This window comes from Dysidea avara, chromosome 13 (genome assembly GCF_963678975.1).
Source record: "Dysidea avara chromosome 13, odDysAvar1.4, whole genome shotgun sequence".
Taxonomy (NCBI): Eukaryota; Metazoa; Porifera; class Demospongiae; order Dictyoceratida; family Dysideidae; genus Dysidea; species Dysidea avara.
In genome coordinates, this window is record NC_089284.1 from 7548653 (window position 1) to 7570989 (window position 22337).

At 37.9% G+C, this 22337-nt stretch overlaps 2 protein-coding genes across 3 annotated transcripts; both read left to right on the forward strand.

Annotated features, from left to right (window-relative positions):
- The first annotated feature begins 10346 nt into the window (after positions 1 to 10346).
- On the forward strand, positions 10347 to 11021 carry LOC136243457 (uncharacterized). The gene has a single exon (XM_066034962.1). The coding sequence runs from the start codon at positions 10347 to 10349 to the stop codon at positions 11019 to 11021; it is 675 nt and encodes a 224-aa protein (XP_065891034.1).
- Positions 11022 to 12797: 1776 nt separating this feature from the next.
- On the forward strand, positions 12798 to 21671 carry LOC136242538 (FAD-dependent oxidoreductase domain-containing protein 1-like). Of its 2 annotated transcripts, XM_066033982.1 has the most exons (8): positions 12799 to 13031; positions 13369 to 13562; positions 15141 to 15370; positions 17572 to 17666; positions 17752 to 17891; positions 17946 to 18242; positions 21140 to 21244; positions 21299 to 21671. In XM_066033982.1, the coding sequence occupies exons 2-8, from the start codon at positions 13377 to 13379 to the stop codon at positions 21551 to 21553; spliced, it is 1308 nt and encodes a 435-aa protein (XP_065890054.1). In that variant the 5' UTR covers positions 12799 to 13031; positions 13369 to 13376; the 3' UTR covers positions 21554 to 21671. The 2 variants fall into 2 exon arrangements, with proteins under 2 accessions (XP_065890055.1, XP_065890054.1); XM_066033983.1 differs by lacking the exon at positions 13369 to 13562 and having other exon boundaries at positions 12798 to 13031.
- The last annotated feature ends 666 nt before the right edge of the window (positions 21672 to 22337 follow it).

The following is a 22337-nucleotide window of genomic DNA, read 5'->3' on the forward strand; positions in this document are numbered from 1 at the left end:
TTACAGCAAGGTCATAGCTAACCCATACCTGTGTATCATTGTTATATTCAAATATCCAAATGGTACATGCAATGCAGGTTCTTGTGGTTTGTATAATATCATCCCATTCACACTTATAGGTTGTTGTTTTTGTTTTTTTTGTTTTTGTTTGTTTTTGCAGTGCAGACCTTACCCCCAAGCTGCATGCATTGCTTTACACTGACATGCATGCATGTGTATATAGATCATATGCATGCAGTATTGTACTAGCAGAAAATAATACTCTGCAACTAAGCAGTCAACAGTACTCTAATAGAACAGTCACTGCTAGAAGGGAGGAAATAAAGATGTATGATTGTTAGCTCTAATTTTCAACTGAATTAGCTACCTGATAAAACCATGCATGTCACTATGCAGGTCCTGATTTATATTAAATTTGGTTACAATAGTATAATGTTCAGATATCACTGGATTAATTTGTTATCAAAATTAATAGTGAGTTATATAATGGCTTGGCTATTATCGTGGTAAATTTGCCAGGGTCATATTATACTGGATGTAGCTATTTTTAGCTATCACGATGATATCTCATGCAATATAATCATAAACTTTACCACTATATTGTAACTATGCATTGTTCCTGACAGAATTTGGCCTAACTTTATTGTTGCACAAGCAAAACCTGTTCAGGATACTTGCAAATGAGGACACATGCATAATCTTGGTAATGGTCTTAAGTTTAGCACATAATTTGACCTGAAAACTAAGAACACATTTACTGTTAATTCTATAGTATACTTACCTATAGTTTCCCATGTGAAGCAGTAAAGGCAAACTAAACTTATAGATTCTGCATTGCTATATACTCTAATAAAGCAGTTTGATTTGAATTGATTTGTAATTTAAACTCAAACCAGTTGGCATAGCTGCTTTTCCCTGGTTGAGGGAACACATACACTACAAGCACATGACAAAACACAAATACATATACTTACAAACCACATACAGTATAACATACAAACACAATATACATACATAATTTATACACACAATCAGTTAGTTAATAAAATTAATATGAAAATAAAGTGGAGAAAAAATCCTGTGCCATCAACTTGTCCTCAGGAAGACTGTTCCACCACTGTGTGGTCTTGAAACAAAAAAAAAAAATCTCTGAGTAAAGGAAAGATGGCAACAAACTGGCTGAACAAATAACACAGATGATCTTGTCTCATCTGAATGTTTCTGCCCAAACACAATAGGTGGTTCTAATTGCATATGTTGGAAGTTATGCATAGCACACGAGCTGCAATGCTGAACCAGAGCCCAAATGGAAGCCAGTTCAGTGCTGGATAGTGACAGCTGACGTGATCGTACTTACGCAGATCCTTACAGAGACATACAGCGCAATTTTGCATTCGCTGCAGCCTAAGATTGGGAAAGTGGAGGGTCCCAAACTGACAGTGAATAAAGTAATTGAGAGAGCACCAAACTCTCAGTAAGAGTTTTCAACAAATCTGCCTTTATATCTGTAGTATATTATTATTATCATTATTTGTTAATTGATACAAGGAAGACAAAGTCTTATAAAAACCAATCTCAAATACATCTAAATAAAATCAAACCGGCGGTCATATAAAAATACATCTAATTTAGTCTTAAAGATCAGTACATTAGGTGCAGATACAATTTTGTGGGGTAAGGATATAATACAGACAATGCGAGATAGTACGTTGTCTGTAGTATAATACATGGCACATACTAATGTGCAGTAACGTTCACTATTTGCCACAGTATTCACAACTTATTTTTATAGTGTTTTGTCTCAGTCTTGAATACACTTTCTATGCATATGACAGTCATTATCAAGACACACGGTAGTGTGTCGTGCGGCCCAAGAAGTCGGCGCGCCACACCGTGAGTATATTGACAGGAAGAACGAAAACGTCATTTTCACACCTTTGTATCTCGGTGATCACTTATCTGATTGGAACCAAATTTGCTACACAGTTTCCCGCCAGCCAAGGGAGTCTACATTCCAAATTTGAAGGAAATCGCTCCAGCCATTTCCGAGATACGAGCTGCCAAAGTTTCGTTTTTTTTCTTCTTCTTCGTCTTTTCGCACACTTGCAAAAATTGCTATAACAAGCAAACGCGTACTCCGATCGCCTTGAAATTTGGCACACAGAAAGGGAGTCCAAAGGCGAATTCTAGCATCAAATTTGGTACAAATCCGATGAATGGTTCAGGAGTTATGACCGATTATTCGCGTAAAACAAGATCGATTTGTTGTCACGCCTACAGGGTAAACCGCTTCATGGAATGAGTTGAAAATTGCTATGTAGATGGAGTAACCATCGTAGGAGTGCCTTTTGGTGGTTTGAAAGGAATCGAGATAAAGACCACGGAGATATGACACAAAACCCAACCTGTGTCACAATTACGCGATCGATTTTTATGAATAAAAAAGTATTAGTTTTCACGCCTACTAGGCAAACCGCTTAGAGCAATGAGCTGAAAATCGGTGTATAGCTGGAATAATCTTCATAGAAAGTCCTTGCAGTAGTACAGAAGAATCGGATTACAAACCACTGAGTTATGATTCGAAAGCCAACTCCGTGTAGCAAATGCGAGATCGAGATACTCTAATAGAACAGTCACCCTAATAGAGCATTCGGCTAATTTATTTACTCCATTATAGAATTTTATTACATCACAAGTTATTCTGTAGGGAGTTCAGCTGCAAACAGTTAATCTTATAGACAGTTCAGCAAGAAGACAGTCACCATGTGGAGAGTTAAGCAAATATACCACTATAGAGATTCAGAACATTACAAGTCACACTGAAGAAAGTTCAGCTATAAACAAGTCATGCACTGTGTAGAGAATTCAGCTACAATTAAGTCACTCTCTAGAGAATTCAGTTACACAGAATTCAGCTACACACAAGTCACTGTGGAGAGAGTTCAGCTACAAACAAATTACCCTTTAGAGTGATCAGCTACAAACAAAACACTTTGCAGGGTGTTCAACTGCAACAAATCAATTACCTTTAGAGCGATCAGCAATGAACAAATCAACACAAATCTACCTGTAGAGAGATCAGCTAGAAACAAATCACCCTGAAGAGAGTTCAGCTACAAAAAATCACCCTGTAGAGACATCAGCTAGAAACTAGACACAATGTAAGGAGTTCAACTACAAGCAATCACCCTGTAGAGAGTTCAGCTAAAACAAATCAACCTGCAGAGAGATCAGCTACAAACAAATCACCTTATAGAGAGTTCAGCTACAAACAGATTACCTGTAGAGAGATCGGCTACAAACAAATCAACCTGCAGAGAGATCAGCTATATACACACAAATCAACTTGTAGAGAGATCAGCTACAAACAAATCACCCTGTAGAGAGATCAGCTAGAAACTACACACAATGTAAGGAGTTCAGCTACAAACAAATCACCCTGTAGAGAGATCAGCTACAAACTAGACACAAAGTAAGGAGTTCAGCTACAAGCAAATTACCCTGTAGAGAGTTCATCTACAAACAAATCAACCTGTAGAGCAATCAGCTAGAAACAAATCACCCTGAAGAGAGGTCAGCTACAAAAAATCACCCTGTAGAGAGATCAGCTAGAAACAAATCACCCTGAAGAGAGGTCAGCTACAAAAAAATCACCCTGTAGAGAGATCAGCTACAAACAAATTGCCCTGTAGAGAGATCGGCTACAAACAAATCAACCTGCAGAGAGATCAGCTGCACACAAATCAACTTGTAGAGAGTTCAGCTACAAACAAATTACCCTGTAGAGAGATCGGCTACAAACAAATCAGCCTGTAGAGAGTTCAGCTAAAACAAATCAACCTGCAGAGAGATCAACTACAAACAAATCACCTTATAGAGAGTTCAGCTACAAACAAATTACCCTATAGAGAGATCGGCTACAAACAAATCAACCTGCAGAGAGATCAGCTACACACAAATCAACTTGTAGAGAGATCAATTACAAACAAATCACCCTGTAGAGAGATCAGCTAGAAACTACACACAATGTAAGGAGTTCAGCTACAAATAAATCACCTTATAGAGAGTTCAGCTACAAACAAATCACTCTGTAGAGAGATCAGCTAGAAACTGGACACAATGTAAGGAGTTCAACTACAAGCAAATCACCCTTTAGTGAGTTCAGCTACAAACAAATCAACCTGCAGTGAGATCACCTACAAAAAAGCACCTTGTACAGAGTTCAGCTACAAACAATTACCCTGTAGAGAGATTGGCTACAAACAAATCAACCAGTAGAAAGATCAGCTACACACAAATCAACTTGTAGAGAGATCAGCTACAAACAAATCACCCTGTAGAGAGATCAGCTAGAAACTAGTCACAATGTAAGGAGTTCAGCTACAAGTAAATCACCCTGTAGAGAGTTCAGCTATAACAAATCAACCTGCAGAGAGATCAGCTACAAATAAATCACTTTATAGACAGTTCAGCTACAAACAAATTACCTTGTAGAGAGATAGGCTGCAAATTAATCAACCTGCAGAGAGATCAACTACACACAAATCAACTTGTAGAGAGATCAGCTACAAACAAATAACCCTGTAGAGAGATCAGCTAGAAACTAGATACAATGCAAGGAGTTCAGCTACAAGCAAAATCACCCTTTAGTGAGTTCAGCTACAAACAAATCAACCTGCAGTGAGATCACCCACAAAAACGCACTTGTACAGAGTTCAGTTACAAACAAATCACCCTGTAGAGAGATCAGGTAGAAGAATTCACCTTGTAGAGAGTTCATTTACAAAGAAACCATCATATAGAGAGTTCAGCTACAAAGAAATTACCCCGTAGAGAGTTCAGCTAGAAGAAGTCACCTTGTAAAGAGTTTAGCTACAAAGAAACCATCATGTACAGAGTTCAGCTACAAGGAAACCACCTGTACAGAATTCAACTACAAACAAATCACCCTGTATAGAGATCAGCTAGAAGAAGTTACCTTGTAGATAGTTCAGCTACAACAATTCACCCTGTAGAAAGATCAGCTAGAAGAAGTCACCTTGTAGAGTGTTCAGTTACAAAGAAACCATCATGTAGAGAGTTCAGCTGCAAACAAATCACTCTGTAGAGAGTTCAGCTACAAAGAAACCGCCATGTAGAGAGTTCAGCCTCATACAAACCACCTTGTAGAGAATTCAACTACAACAAATCACCCTGTAGAGAAGAAGTTACCTTGTAGAGAGTTCAGCTACAAAGAAACCACCATGTAGAGAGTTTAGCTGCAAACAATTCACCTGTAGAGAGTTCAGCTAGAAACAAATCACCCCGTAGAGAGATCAACTGGACGAAGTCACCTTGTAGAGAGTTCAGCTACAAAGAAACCATCATGTAGAGAGTTCAGCTGCAAACAAATCACCCTGCAGAGAGTTCAGCTACAAAAAAATCACCCTGTAGAGAGTTCAGCTAGATGAAGTCACCTTATAGAGAGTTCAGCTACAAAGAAACCATCATGTAGAGAGTTCGGCTATAAAGACACCACCATGTAGAGAGTTTAGCTGCAAACAAATCACCTGTTACAGAGAGTTCAGCTACAAAGAAACCATCCTGTATATAGTTCAGCTACATTTCAAGTCACCCAGTAGAGAGATCAGCTGCAAAAAAAATCCTGTGGGGAATAATGAGCATGTAATAAATATATGTATATAATTTGTATAATTACTAATAAAATGAAAAATAATTGAAGTACTAAAATTCTTCTTTAAGTTCTTTTCTTCTTCCTGTGGTAAAGAAAAAAACACATGGGTTAAAAAAGCCCCAAAGCCAGCCATAGGCCGGCTTTGCAGTATACAAATACAAAAAGAAGTGATATCTAATCAAAAACAGCCAAGCTGTAAAAAAAGGTGCGGCCCCCATAAAGGCCATGGTGAAAAAAGATGTGAAATCCAAGGTGGCGGCCAAGAAATGGCTGTGATGGTAGGTTAATGGTTACATTTTAATAACGGCAATTCAGGTGAATTTTGTGCCGCTTGGTCTTGGCACCAAATTCACCTGAATTGTTGTTATTAAAATGTAACCATTAACCTACCATCACAGCCATTTCTTGGCCGCCACCTTGGATTTCACATCTTTTTTCACCATGGCCTTTGTGGGGGCCGCACCTTTTTTTACAGCTTGGCTGTTTTTGATTAGATATAAATTATGTCAAAAACTTTTGAACATATGAACACATGCAGTTGGACAAAGCTGAAAGATAGGATTATTATTGTGTGTGCTGCATGCAAACACTTCCGTGTTTTCTATGACTTAAAGTAAAGTGTGAAACTGTTTACAGTATTAATCCTCATGTAGCAGTATTGGTAAGCATATAGCCATACTTTCAATAAAATACCATCTTTAATATTGGTGGGCTGTCATATCGAGTTTCTTGATTAATCTGTATGTGATCCCTATTTTATTAGAGAAGGGAATAAGGCTATATGTACAATTAGAGACCATTTGAATCTTGAACAGTCATTAAAACTACAAATCAGTGCAGGACATACACAAAAATCCAGAGCTTCTACTGCAATTGCTCTAGTATACAGTAAAGATTGCCTGACTGCACCCAAAACTTTTGTTGAAATTTCATGTGAGACACTGTCATTGCTTGGCTAGATATATCAAAGCTGCATGTGGTATCCCCCATTCCTACTCCAAGAAGCTAGTACCGTGTAAGATTAGACGCTTCCTGAAATCTCCCTTGGCAACCGCTATAATCTTCCTAATTCAATTCAGTAAAGTAATGTCAAAAGAATAAAGTGCATAGTTTGGTTGTGCAAGATTAGGGCGTACCAGAATTATAAATTGAGGAGAACACCAAAAACTGCTGAGTCTCTTTTCAGTCAGATCTATAAGCATTATATTATTTAATTCCCAGACTGCTGTAACACAACAATTATAACATTTCACAAAACTCTCTATTAGAGCATTCAAAAGATTTCCATTATTAGAGATGAGTTTAGTATGCAGTGGCATGATGACAGGCAAAATATAATTAGCCAGTGTGAGTATATAGGAAAGTTAATGCTGCATGGCAATAATAAAAGACCTACGTAACCTCAAAAATAGTGTGAGGCATATAGTTACACATGCTTGATTTCTTACTATATTCTAATTCTAGAATGGTGTAGGTGGCTTGAAGGCTGAAATCCTTCAGCAAAAGGCTAATACAAACCCATGCATGCATGTATACAATATTGCAAATCCATATTGTTGAAATAGGTTAGTAATTATCATATAAATTTTGTAGTGCTTCCATGAAAGCATATTATGCAAACTGGCAGAATTGGAAATTAAGGTGTTTATAGGTACTGCCTACAGCATGCACATAATAATTATACATCATTGCGAACATGTCTTTACACTATGACGATTAATGAACAGCATGCCAATTGGCCATTCACATGCACTGTTGCTACAACTGCCACCAAGGTTATATAATTTAACAATTAACAGCATGTGCTCACACTCCATAGTATTGTAGATTCTCAAGCAGACTATTGTATATAATATTTGCATGAGAAGTGCATACCACTATAATAGCTAATTCTATATACATGAACTTAGAGTATCACTGCTTGGGGGTGGAGGAGCAGGAAGGTATATATATATATGCTGAGTTGATAGTAATTTGAGCTGCTATAGACCCCGTAAATAAGTATCTGTACCATGCTTATTGACTTGAGATTATTAACACTCTTAATGGTTATGATGAATCCTTACCCATAAGCCATATCACATTAGAAAGCACAGGTTTTTTGGGGTGAGGTGAAAACAGGATAGGGATGGGGACAGGGAAATCAGAGGCAAAAAAGCAGGACCAGGGACAGCAACACAACAATAAATATACATGGTTACACTACAACAATATTGCTCTGGTCCAACATTGCATGTTCTGCATTGCTCTGCATGGTCCAATGGTAGATCAGAGAAATGCGCAGCTCAACCACCACCTTTTTGCTTGGTTCACTCATATACACTCCATAATAACAGTCTTATACAGCCAAACCACTTTCTTTCCTATTGTTAGGTGGTGGAAACATAGCAATGCTTTAAAACAACAGAGCTAGGCTCTGCTATACACAGCTTTTGAATGGCAATATATATAGGCTGCAGCAGAGAAGCTATATATAGTTGATTAGTGAGAACATTATAGACTCCATCCCACTATTTCAAAGCTATCATCTCTACTATCGTCAATTAGATGCTGTGTTCTTTCGGCTAGTGCTATGTTCACCAGACCCTTTCTTTTCCAGCCCACACTCTGACTATGTAAGACTACTTTAAAAGAGCAGTCAAGTACTCTAATGGAGCAGTCATAGTATTTTTTACTGTCAGCAACACTAAAACATAAGTCCTTGGTCACAAGTCACATGTGCATGGCCATAGAGATAAAGCCAAAGCATGCATGGCAATGAAGAAAGCAAACTAAAAACCGCTCACCTAAGATTATTGCGAACAAAGAACATTCTTTGAGATGTGGTGATGGCAATCAGAGTGGCAATTGCTGCTGCTTTATCAAAGATCTTTTTGCAATGCAGTCAGCAGAAACAATCTATAGCTGGGATGTCATGGTTACAGCTAAACAAAAGCTTGTATCATGTAGCCAGAGATGGATGGTGAACAATCCCATGCAGCATTTATAAGTGTGAACTTTATATTTATGGTGTGAACTATATATTTATGGTGTGAGCAATGTACTCAGCTCATTTATTGGCTGTTTATTCTAAATATTTCAAGGGGGTGCATTTTCAAAGGTTTTGGGGGTTAACAGGGAAACCTCCATATAGCTATTATATTTGGGAAATTTGAAATTTTTTTATTTTTACATTTGCTTCAACTTCAAAAATATTCCCCTCAAAATATTCATATAGCCTGAGGGGCAATATTTTGAAGACACAATGTGTTTATGCAGATTAATTTGCAAGCAATCCCATATGTAAATAGTATATACAATTTATGGAGATCTAATTTTTTCAAGATGTTAACCCTCGGTTACTAACCCAAAACCTCAAAAACTTCCCAACTCGAAATATTTAGACTATGCTAGCCATATGGTATTTTCAGAGCAGCACAGAAGTGTTTTGTTTGGAATATCACATGTACCTCAATGCCAACAACACCCCCCTCCCCAAGACAAACTGACCAGTGAATGGGGGGTATATATCTGTCACTGAGGATTGTTAACTCTTGATTGTGTCAACTACTTTTAATTTTGTAGGAAAAACTGATGCTGGAACACGTAGCAATTCTAGCACTACCCAAGTAGGCATATTCAAAATAGATGCACAGCATGGTACACTTTGTTACATCATCCACACATTTATATTTCAACCCAGGGACTTCAGTTTTATCTCAGGTTCTAAGTGAACTGCCTTTTTCAGGTGTGGCGTGATGCAGCATGCTGAAACTAATGGGTCTGTGGGGAATCCCCCTCCCCTCCAAGAAGATAGATACTATTTCAGTAATTAAAGATTTCAGGTTGTACTTTGCTACTAAAACTTTGGATGACGATGATAATGTCATGATAATTTGACAACTACATGTACAATGATAATTACAAGGGGTCAGGAGTCTAGTCTCAGGGTTACTTTAAAAAGTAATAATAACTGTAGCTCTGGCTAGACAAAAATATTGTAGCTACTTATAAAACTAACCAGTATACTGTGATATCAACAGTTGAACAGATCGACTACATGCATCCCAAGTCAGAGAGCCTTTTTACATCAGTATCCTATAGTGGACCTTTTACTAAAATTGTGAACCTGTTCACTGAAATTTGTGGCAAAAGTGAGGCAATTACCTGCCAAACCACATGGAGGTAACCATATGGTTCAACCATAGATAGTACATTAAAGCCAAAAAGTAAAGGTAGCGTATATCATAGATAGCTAATATACCTTACCAGTAAGGTATATAGTTAGATCTATCATCTATCTATGCGTATACTATCTATGGTTCGACTGACCATGCGCGTGTATATATTATCTATGTCCAACTCGATGCCCAAACCAATAAATTGGGTAGATCTTGTATGCTCTAGTTGGGAAAACTCCTTGGCCTCCTTGTTCCTGGATGCTGTTCAAGACAGTTATTTAGTTCAGCATGTAACAAATTGTACTAGGCAAAGACAAGGCCAGCAGTCTTCACTACTTGATTTGGTTTTTTCTTCTGATCCCAACTTTATCGATGAAGTTATTAATTTATCAGGTTTGGGAAGCAGTGACCACGACTGCCTTGTATGGAAATACAAGTGCTATGACATACCACCTCTCTCGAAACCTATAGTTCCATGTTTAATTATTGAAAAGGTGACTACTGATCAAGGTATGAATGAATACTTCATGGGAATTGACTGGGCAGATCGTATGTGTAGTGATAGCATAGACGATAATTGGGAGGTATTCAAACAGTTGGTGAACGATGCTGCGATCCAGTTTGTTCCTACCTCTACTCCTAAGGCTAGCAAATCTCCTCCATGGTGGACAAAAAGTATATCTGTAGCAATCAAAGCTAAACATTCTGCTCTCTCCAGATATAGGAGGTCTAGGTCTTGCGCTGACTATGCTAACTACAAGACCAAACGTAATATAGTCAAATGTAAACTTAGAACTGCCCAAAAGACATACGAACAATCACTTTTAAATAAATTTAAATCCAACCCAAAAGCCTTCTATTCCTACGTCAAATCTAAACAAAAGGTTAAGCCTAGTATTGGCCCTTTAGAGAAGACTGATGGCTCTTCCACTACCAGTGATGAGGAGATTACTGATGTTCTCAACAGATATTTTGAGTCAACTTTTACTCAAGAAGATCTATCGTATATTCCATCACCTCCTTTTAGATCTGAAGAATCTATATGTGATGTCAACATATCTGAGTCTATTGTATTGGAGAAATTGAGCACTCTGAAAGATAAGACTCCTGGTCCAGATAGCATCCATTCTTATGTTCTCAAGGCTTGTGCCCATGCACTTTGCACTCCTTATTCCATCTGTCCTTGACTAGTGGAGATCTTCCTTGCGAATGGAAGAAAGCCCACATAATACCAGTATATAAGAAAGGTTCTAAGTTTAAGGTTACCAACTACAGACCAATCAGTCTGACATCTACTGTGGTTAAAATTTTAGAATCTATTGTTCGTACAGAGTTATTTGACTTTCTTTTAGAAAATAACATTCTTAACCATCAGCAACATGGTTTTGCGTGCAACAAGTCATGTTTAACTAATTTGTTGGAAACCTTTGAAGACTGGACAAGTGCGGTGGACCAGGGTTATGGGGTTGATGTGGTATACTTGGATTACAGTAAGGCGTTCGACTCTGTACCACATCGTAGATTGATTTCTAAACTTGAAGCGTACGGTGTTCGTGGAAACTTGTCCCTATGGTTATCCAATTTTCTCACAAATCGTTTTCAGAGAGTAGTGGTTAATGGGTCTCAGTCAGATTGGGTTAGTGTTCAGAGTGGAGTTCCTCAAGGTTCAGTCTTGGGTCCCTTATTATTTATATTGTATGTCAACGATGTGCCTGACCTAAATGAGAGTAATTTGAAGATGTTTGCAGACGACACCAAGATATACTCTGTCATTAAATCTTTTCATGACAGCCTTAAACTACAACATGATATCAACAAGTTAATGCAATGGTCAAGTGTTTGGTTGCTTAGGTTTAACGCAGCCAAATGCAAAGTAATGCAGATTGGTAACTCTCTTCCTGCATCATACACCATGTACGATGGCACTACAAATGTATCTACTGACCTAGAACTAGTGAACGAGAAGGACCTTGGAGTGTGGTGTACAAGTGATCTCAAGCCATCTCTACACTGCCAAAAAGCTGCAGTCAAGGCTACACAGGTTCTTGGGCTTATTAGGAGATCTTTTAGAATTGACTCTACTGACATGTTTATATTTTTGTATAAGATGTATGTTCGACAGCATTTGGAATATTGCGTGCAATCTTGGAGTCCGTACTTAGCCAGAGACATCGACACCCTTGAAAAGGTTCAGAGACGTGCAACTAAACACCTTCGTGGATTAGCCCACTTGACTTATGAAAGCCGTGTTGAAATTCTGGATCTCGTCTCTGTATTGCAGACGCCAAAGGGGTGATATGATTGAAACATATAAGATACTTAAACGACATTATGACTTGGACCCATCTACATTTTTTACTTTAAATACTGCTACCACCGACTGTAGCACATGTTGCTGTCAGACCTTCAGTGCTGGTCACTGTAAAGCGCTAATAATAATTAAAAAAAACCAGGGGCCACTCTCTTAAGCTTTTTAAGAAAGATCAAGATTACTTGTTAGGCAGAACTTTTTTACGAATAGAATAGTCAATCTATGGAACTCCTTACCTGACTTTATCATTTCAGCACCAACAGTTACAACCTTCAAGCTGCGCCGGCTTGGATAATTTTTGGAAGCAATCTAGATATGGGCACCTTCAAAGGCCTGCGGCCTAGCCTGGCAAGTTAGCTTGCTTGGGCATCTACAAGCCCATTAAATAATAATAACCACCGATATAGTATCTATGCCCAAACTTGTATAAAATTTATTTTAACGGCGCTTAAACCGATTCTGTCTTCCTGGGTATTTCAGTACATGATAAGGATAGTTTACCCCTTTCTCAAAAATTTTAGTGACAAGATACTAACAACCACGATGACTGCTTCCTTTTTATCTTAATGCCTAGGTGTGAACACCTTCGTCAACTCGACCGCGTCAACTATAAGCACAAATGGACGCGCTTGCAAGAGGGATGCGCGAATTAAGTTTATGTTGAGAGAACCGGTCAAACTGGCTCGTAATATTATGATGGGCTGAACCGGTCAAACTGGCTTGTAGAACACGCATAGTTACTATAGGTCGTGAGAAAGCGAGAGATGACCATAACCACGGATAATAGGTACTCGGGTGGTCCTCGCCTGTGGGTTGGGTGTCGAAGTCTTGGTCGAAGTTGTTGACTCGGACGGTATCAGCGGTGGAATTACCAGCAAACTAAATGGTACGTAACTATTTCACTTACAGTGAAGCATATTAATAGGATGACGACACCTGCTGAACGTAATAATGGCCTCAAAGTAGTCTCGCGAGCCAGAAGTTTAAAAAAAATCACGAGCCAAGATCGGGCGCCGCTAGACAAAGAAGGCTAGCTTGCTAAAACTAGACTCTAAGCGTAGATAATGTATACATATGTAATTATATTGTAAAGAGGCGTAAAGATGCTATAATACAGTAACACAAAAGACGAATTTGTAAGGTGCCTCAATATTTGCATGGGCCCTCCAAATCAGAGGTGTTACATCATCCACTGTTTACCTTGCACTGTATCTATTCTATAGAGTAGAAGATGTTCCGTTATGTGAACAAGCTCCAATGGTTGTCATCACTCAGGAGAGGCATCACCACACACACAAACATTCATGACTATGATGTTGTGATAACTGGGGGTGGTCTGATGGGATGCTCAAGTGCGTATCACTTGATGTCTCATGATCCATCATTACGTGTGTGTATAGTAGAGAAAGATCCAACAGTGAGTATTAACATTGTGTTTGACTAACCACTACAGCATGTGACCAATGCAAGTGTAGTCACGTCTATAGCTACATAATTACATTTAGGGGCCACCCTGCTTGAGCTCACAGCCTATAACAGGCAAACTTGATTGAACACTAGTGATTTTGTACTGGCTCTCTCCCTTACTTATTATAAACTCTTAGCTACAGAGCAGTTTGATGTTTTGATGTAATATGTTTTGAAGCCATCATGATCGTAGAGTAGGCAGCTGAACTAGAGAATCAACAAGGACCTTCTGATCCACGTACTGTAGTATTTAGTGATATCCCTTCCTTTTTACTGCAAAGTCATGTCCATCATTTAGATATATACGTGAGTGGTTCAAGTAAAATCCAAGTATTATTGCTGTATTTTCAATTTAGTCTGAGATGAATGTCATATCAACATAATGAAATATTTTGATAAATTTTGTGCATAGCTAGTGAATTCATAATGATAATGAATTTTAAGCTGCATTTTTTTCAAATTTGTTTAAAGGAAATAATACTTGTACCACTCACATGTAGAAGCCGTGTTAAGTGCATAAAAACAATTTATATACCTCAGCAGAATACTAACCATCAGCAGCCTTAGTATTTTATAAACTGGAATCTGCCTGCATACTAGCTGTTTACATGCTGTTGTTTCCAAGTGTATCATGGCCACAGGTAGCCCATGAATTCTTGCATTACCGCTATATTGAAGCTTCATAGTACAATGTGTATGCATGAACATTTCTTCTAAAACTGGTTGTATGGTAGAATGCAGCTAGAAATAGTATGCATGCAAAATTTTGGGCTTTTATTACTCTAAGAACCTTATTTCTAGTATCCTAGCATAAGGTAGTTAAATTGAGAATTTGTGTTGGTATTATATGAACTCTGGTAAGTTGTTTTAAGTCACTACGCTAACCTCAAGGCCTTATAACTTCCTACCAAATGTAAACATCAAATCCTTTGTAAAAGGATACTGCTGTGCATCACTGATAAATGATATGAGCTCGCAATTTATTGAAGATCATGCAATATTACCAGATTGTCACATATTAATGCTTATAAATTGTGGGGGTTGTTTTTCAGCAGCACAAGCAGAGCTCAATGAAAGCACATGCTAGCCTGAAACATAGATATAGCACTTGGATTTTAAGCCACTAAAACCTGCTGTAAAACCAACAGGCAATACAATTTTTCTGGACATGGTCTCTGCCACCATTATCATTTACTGCTAGCATACACGAAAAAGCTAAATAAGAAAATTGTCTTGTACAAAGGTTGTGATCTCTAGCTAGGATATCTTCTTTAATAAAACAGTAATGAATTTCTTCCATGGAGTATAAATACTAAAACCACTTGATGCAATAAATGAAGTTTTGTGGTGGGACATATGGTTTTGTTTGTGATGACCACATCTTCTGAGCTCTAGATAACTACCACCTTAATAAGTATTATTACTACAACTTTTATTAGAGAATGTAAGAGAGGGGTTTTCTTTATTTTGACTGAGACCTCGTTTCAGTGTGTTCATATTAACACGTTGTGTTTGTCATTAATTGTAGTACACAAGAGCGTCTAGTGCATTGTCCTTCGCTGGAATTCGTCATCAGTATTCAGTAGTGGAGAACATCCGCTTGTCTACCTACAGTGTTAACTTCCTAAAGAATATCAAAAGCCTGTTGCAAATACCTGGAGAAGATCCACCTGATGTCCAGTTCAAGGAGCAAGGCTACTTATTGCTAGCTGATGAGTATAGTGCTGGTGTAATGGAGGAGAATCACAAGCTGCACAGGTGGCTAATACCTTTCATATGCATATTCTCCTATTGTTTAGTGGTAGGCATCTTAATCGGTACCTATCAGGGTCAGGGGTCACATTTGTCCCAAGTTATTCATGTCTGACCTGCTTTATATATAGAATATTTAGGTCTGACTCAAATTGGATCATGCTTGAAATGTGTAAAGTATCATTGTCTAGTCCTGCAATGACCCAAATTCTTCAGCCATGTATCAGGATTGTGTGTTACTGTTTTGAAGCAAGCCAACTTTTATTGTGATCTATGCCCAGAATGTGTGAATGTCTGTATAGCATACATGGAGCCATACTAATTTATCAATATGGTGTATTTGGCAGTTGTAGGCATGCACGAAGCCACACTCACACTTAATAGAAACATGTTTTTCCTGTATATAACTGATATTTCTCTGGTTTGTTATCATGTAGCTACTACCATTTACTAAATAAGATAGTCAGGAGCACCCAAAATGTAGTTCTTATTGCACATCAGCTGGGTCAGTTGGTCATCCAGGTCAGCAGTACTGATCCAATTTCAACCCTGGCGTCTGTGTTGACAATGTAATTGTTCTAATAAAACTGTAGCTTAATTAATGCAGGAGGAATTTCTGTCAAAGATGGAGAACTTTAAAGTTGTTATAATTCAAACACAGCTTTGCTGGTCTGAATTTATGAGTATTGGTGATTTGTAAATGGTGGCTACCAGTTTGGCCACCGCCAACTAGCATGGGCAGAACCCTGGATCATGTGGTAGAGTAGGACCTGATTGTCTACATCTCATTAGTCCCCCAATTAGGATATTTTTTGCTATTGACAGATACTGTAGCAGTTATTGTATATAAAATAGAGTTCACCTCTATGTTTGAATTGGTAAACACAGTTGTTTGGATAATGACGGTTCCACTGTATAAGATAAATAGAAAGTAACCTTTTATATTATGTTGTTCTGAGTTACCAGATGCCCATGCTAATTAAATTTAATGCCTGCAATAAACTTGGCAAGATATAAAATTTTGCTATGATATTAAAGTGAATTGATTACAATAATAGCCACTTCAAAGGATAGGGTGCAGTTGTGTTATGTTCACAGTATAGCTGAAATGTAATGATTTTTTGTTTAAACCACAAGGCAAATATTGCTATGTCACAAGCAACAATGACGGGTAGTTGAAAAAGGCGGATACGGTCGGACGCAGACATGAACGCGGACATTTTCAAAAAGCATTTTTACATTTATATAACAGTTATTTTTCATACCTAACGCTGTTTTTACAGCAGCATTCGCTTCCAGACCCCAGGAGTCGATCTTGTCATAGCTCTTATCCATATATAAGTGCATGTGCAAAGGATACACTAGCACTCTAAAGGCCATATAGTGCTCTAGAAATCTAATTCAGAGCCATAGAGATTACTCTAGCATGTCCCAACCTAATCTCACAGGCCAGGTCCTTGAAACCTTCACACTTGGTATAAGTGCCTGCGCCTTGTACTAAAAGGCGTAAGATTGTGGATTTGGCTTGCTAAGTTGCATGGGGCATACAAGTTAATCTCTACAATTATATAACTCTGTATTAGACTTTAGAGCATGTGTACAACACTATATGGTCTTTGGCATGCTGTAGAGTGCTGGCCTAGTCCTTCGCACGTGCGCTTATAAATGGATAAGAGCTATGACAAGATCGATGCCTGGGTCTGGAAGCGAAGATTGCTGTAAAAACAGCGTTAGGTATGAAAAATAACTGTTATATAAATGTAAAAATGCTTTTTGAAAATGTCCATGTCCACGTCCAACCGTATAGACCTTATTCACTGAATTAATTTCATAGCGCTTACAACCCGTTGCGAAGGAGTTGTCTGCCAATATTCGCCATTTGCAGTACCAAAACCATAGTAACATCACAATTCTCCGCCAAATTCGCCATTTGCAGTACCATAACTATGGTAACATGATAGCAACCGTTGTGCTCGCCCAGTTTTAGAACTCAAAATGGCGTCCGAAAGACCATCACCATGGCAAATAAGGAGCCTTTTATGGCTTTGCATGACATCAGAGGGCGCTTACTGTTCTAAATGAATAAGGTCTATCCGCCTTTTCCAACTACCCCGCAATGACTACTAGTCACCTTCATGTTGTAGTTAACAGTCTGTGCAATATTCAATGTACAGTGTCTAATGGTAATGTAGTTTGATTTGTTACAGGGACCATGGAGCATCTGTAGAGCTGTTGTCACCAAATCAAATACAAACCAAGTTCCCTTACATAAACACTGATGGCATTGCACTGGGATCATTTGGTATGTGTTATATGCCAAGATTTTACATTGTTAGCATTGGTAGTACACAAGTTGGTCAGCAGAGTCTACTTGTTTCTTCATACAGGGTATAGAAATGAAGGATGGTTTGATCCATGGAGTTTGCTAATGTCTTTTAAGAAGATGGCCCAGCATTTAGGAGCTGATTATCTCCATGGTGAAATCTCCAATCTTGCATGTGACAGGAACAAGATCACAAGTGTTGAGGTGGGTGTGTCACTTACACCAATAACTTGAGTCCACCCAGTATCAACATATTAGGTCACAAATGGACCGGAGCCAGTAAACCTTGGCTGCAAATGGCTAGTGAATGCAGCTGGTGCATGGGCTGAGGGGATTTGTCAGATGGCAGGAATCGGTGATCCCACCCATCCTGACCCAAGAATGCATTGGGGACTACCAGTAAAGCCACGCAAGCGTATGCTATTTCCATTTCGTTGTTCCACATTACCATATTCCAATCTACGAGATTGTCCTGTGGTTATTGACTATACTGGTACCTATTTTCGGCCTGAAGGACAAGGAGACCTGTTTTTAACAGGATTTGCACCTCCAGAGGTAATATACACATAGCTTAGGTGTTAATTCAATTCAAAATGTGTATGTATAATTGATTTCATTGCCACAAAATTCTATCATGTAGTACAATTAGTGCTAGTAAGATGAAGGTTTGGGCTTCCTGTCCAGAACTATTATTTCCCGAAAACCAGCCTCACTTTCCTACTTGGTAGTATATATATTCAAACCCAAAAGTGCCTCCAAAGTGACCCCCAAACACTTCCAACAAGTTTGTATGGAATATTTGAAATCTTTTATTACCTGAATTTTGTACTGACAGACTGATGCCTTGAGCCAAACTTGTGCTGGCAAGCTGTCACATTTGCAACAGAAACCTGTCCATATTTTTTGCAGTGATTGGATTGATTGCAGAGGCATTTTTATACTGTTCTTTGTTTGTTGTGCTGTGTAGTGAACAAATATAGCTGAAAACAAAGTGGAACGGCTGCATCAGTTTTAATAATTAATAGTCAGGGCACACATTCAAACAAAAAAATTGTTTTATGATATTCTGGTTCTGTTATATATGGTTCATCACAATAGTGCTATTTAAAAGTAAAACGAAAAATTAGGAATTTTAATTCAAGTGGAGATCATGGAATAATGAAACAAATAAGGTTGCCTACACCCAGGCATGGTTCTGAAGTGTGTGTGTTCGGATCATCAGTTTCTGGAAACAAATTGACCTTTTCAAATAAAAAATGGAAAGGAATAATATACTCTAATAGAACAGTCAGCATAATTTGAAGACAAATCACTGAAGTGATTTCAAATATAAAGTAACTTTTAGTGAACAAACTATGTCATGAAATCATCCGAAATTGCTTCACTCTAAAAATAATCATCTATCAGCCTGTTTACACTAGCCATCTAGTTTAAACTATCTCAAATTCCCAAGTTAGTGTAAACGCGTATCATACCATGTACTGAAATGGACCTGCTAGGGATGTAACACATGCACGCATGCGCACACAAAGCTTCACCTAATGGTCATGCCTACCCAGTGAACCAGTACTTCTTTTCAAAAGTATGGTCCCACCACTGTCAGAAAAAGGAGTTAACCACAACTACAAGGGTAAAACAGCTGCTGCTGTACTTTAGAATTGGAATCAGTCCAAATTTTCTAGAACCACCCCTGCAGATACAATATACTAGTTGACATTTGATTCCTAATATACTACTGACTAGGTGTAGAAATTAAATGTCAACTAGTATTTCTGCAGGTGTACATGACCTCACTTGTTTCATTACTTTTTATTTCTATATCCCTACTTAAATTTTAAAATTCCTAATTTTTCTTTTGTACTTGTTAATAACTGCGTTGTTCAGCCAGATACATGTGCAATCACAATCCAGTCTATGCCATAGAATTTTGTAGTATGTGACCAGCTGAGATTTTTATTTAGTTTTTTTTTGTTTTGCAAAATTCTATTTTGCTATTTTTTTAAATTAGTCAGTCAGTAGAAAATTCTGCTAAATAAAGTTGTAAAATTCCATAGCAACGTATTGGAAGTGTTTTTGGTTGTTCTGTACACATTTTTGGGTTTGCTTTTACCATGAGTTCATAATATACATACTGAGGAGAGTCCTACTCTCATATACTCCTGTAGAAGGGCGTATCGTGAAGTTATGACATAACACTTATGAGTTCCCCTGTTTTTCTTTGTATAATTAATGATGTCATTAGTTGACTTGGTATTGATTGAACGCGTGTCTAACAATGTTGGTAGCAACCAAATTAACTCCAGCTCTAAGCGTTTCTCACCAAACTACAATTGTTCCTTCATGGGGTTAAGACTGCTTCGTAGGTGTTTCTTGCTAGGCCATTCACGAGTACGACTATCCCGAGCGTTGCGAGTGTGAAACGGTGCTAATGATTCTTGCACTTTTATGGCTGCCCGTACATCACAAACCACAACATCTTGTCGTTATGTCATAACTTCATGATACGCCCCTTCTACAGGGGTATATAAGAGTAGGACACTCTCCTCAGTATATATATTATGAACTCTTACTTATACCTAACCAATACTGCCAAGGCGTCAATATCTTGTGCAAACGCGATGAACTCTACTGCAAACGGGACGAATTCAATTGCAAAACCTGTAAATTATAGGGGGGTTAATATTGATCATAACCCACAACTGAAACAAGCTACAAAGATATTCCTCTATGTGCACAAAAAGAAGGCCATTCCAACAAATAAATCATCACACAGTATGATCAATATTAACTCTTGGTACGATAGTACTGTACATTACAGATCATGAAGGTTTAGGCTTTTCTGGCCAAAAATATCATCCCAAGCCCAGCCTTACAACCAGCCGCTCATCACAAGGTGGATCATTTTTGCCATGGAGAATGCAACTTGAGACACTACAGGGTAACTGGACTCGTATTGAGCTGGTTATATGCGAAACGATTCGAGCTGGTTATACACGAAGCCATTTGAGCAAAAGAATTATTGCCTTATATGTATAAAGAGTTGTTTACAACAGTTGTACTTCAACAAGATCATGAAATAGCTGCTACGTCTTGTTTTCGTGTTTACTGCAGCTGCCTACCTTGTTACGGACGAATTCTAATGCAGAAGTGATGAATTCGATTGCAAAAGTGACAAAAATTCTACTGCAAAAGCAACGAACTCTACTGCAAATGGGACAAAGTCAATTGTAAAGGTTATAAATTCAATTGCAAAAACCTGTTTTTGCTGCTGTACAAATCAAATTTCTTGCTGTTCTAACTGTCTGGTGCTACAACCCCCAAGACTTTTACCATAAAAGTCTGAAATTTCAGCAATCCACTGCTTCTATAATTAATAAAATAGAATTTAAGGAATGTGTGAAAATGACATGGTTTCGTTTAGTTGAACACTTATGTGAACTGTATGCTTTTAGGATGAGGACCCAGATGGATTTGATTTTGAAGTTGACCATGCTTACTTTGAGGAGAAGATTTGGGAAAATTTAGCACATCGTGTGCCTATGTTTGAGTCCATCAAGGTTGTGTGTGCAATGTATTTGTACTTCCTAAAAATGTTTGTTTGTTTTATATAGCTACAGAACTCCTGGGCTGGACTCTATGAATATAACACACTTGATCAGAATGCCATACTAGGTCCCCATCCTGTCATTACCAATCTACTGTTTGTAAATGGTTTCTCCGGACATGGTGTCCAGCAGTCTACAGCTGCTGGTCGTGTCATCAGTGATATTGTTTTACATGGTAGCACTGACGTGATCGACATCAACAGAATGTCCTTTCAGAGAGTCATCGATCAAAAGCCACTACAGGAAAAATGTGTCTACTAATACAATGACCTCCATTTGTGAAAGCAAATTGTATATGTACAGTCAATATATTTCAACCCTAATAATGATGTGTGCTTTGCATGCAGTGTTCTCATGTGTATTATTAATGAACTTGTAATGTGAACAATTCAGGTAATGACTACAGAGATGCAAACAGCTGTTATTATTTATTGTTAATCAGCAGGACCCTCCAGGGGTATAATGCTGATGTGCAATTACATGTGTACAATTTCAATTAGTTACTTAACTATATAAGTATGTACAATTACGACAAGTTACTTAATTATATGCATATGTACAATTACAGTAATAAACTAAAAATATATACAATTACGATAAGTTACTTAACTATATACATAGAAGGGGCTAATTTTTGCTTAAATTCTTCAACACAGTCAGTCTCAATAATCTCATCATCTAATCTATTCCATTCTGGTACAATTCTTGGGAGGAAGGAATATTTATATACATCAATTATTGGTTGGTAAGGTACTAGTTTAAAGTTATGTGAGTGTCGGGTCCGTAATACAGTAGATTTAAATGGGAGATAACAGTTTGCTATAATTAATAAATCATGTAGTACTTTATATAGTAAAACTAGTCTAGCTGATTTGCGACATTCTTGTAGTGTAGGCCATTGCAAGTTTTCAAGGATGTTAGTGATGCTGTCTCTATTATTTCGTCTCCATGGTTGACCTGTGACAAAACGAGCAGCTCTATGTTGGACCATCTCTACTTGATTTATGTTGGTTTGGTGATATGGATCCCATATTGGGGAACAATA

Coding starts and splice junctions, on each gene's coding strand:
- LOC136243457 (XM_066034962.1), top strand. CDS start 10,347: ATGAATGAATACTTCATGGGAATTGACTGGGCAGATCGTATGTGTAGT.
- LOC136242538 (XM_066033982.1), top strand. CDS start 13,377: ATGTTCCGTTATGTGAACAAGCTCCAATGGTTGTCATCACTCAGGAGA. Junction 15,371..17,571: donor GAGAATCACAAGCTGCACAG/GTGGCTAATACC, acceptor GATTTGTTACAG/GGACCATGGAGCATCTGTAG. Junction 17,667..17,751: donor CATTGCACTGGGATCATTTG/GTATGTGTTATA, acceptor TTCTTCATACAG/GGTATAGAAATGAAGGATGG.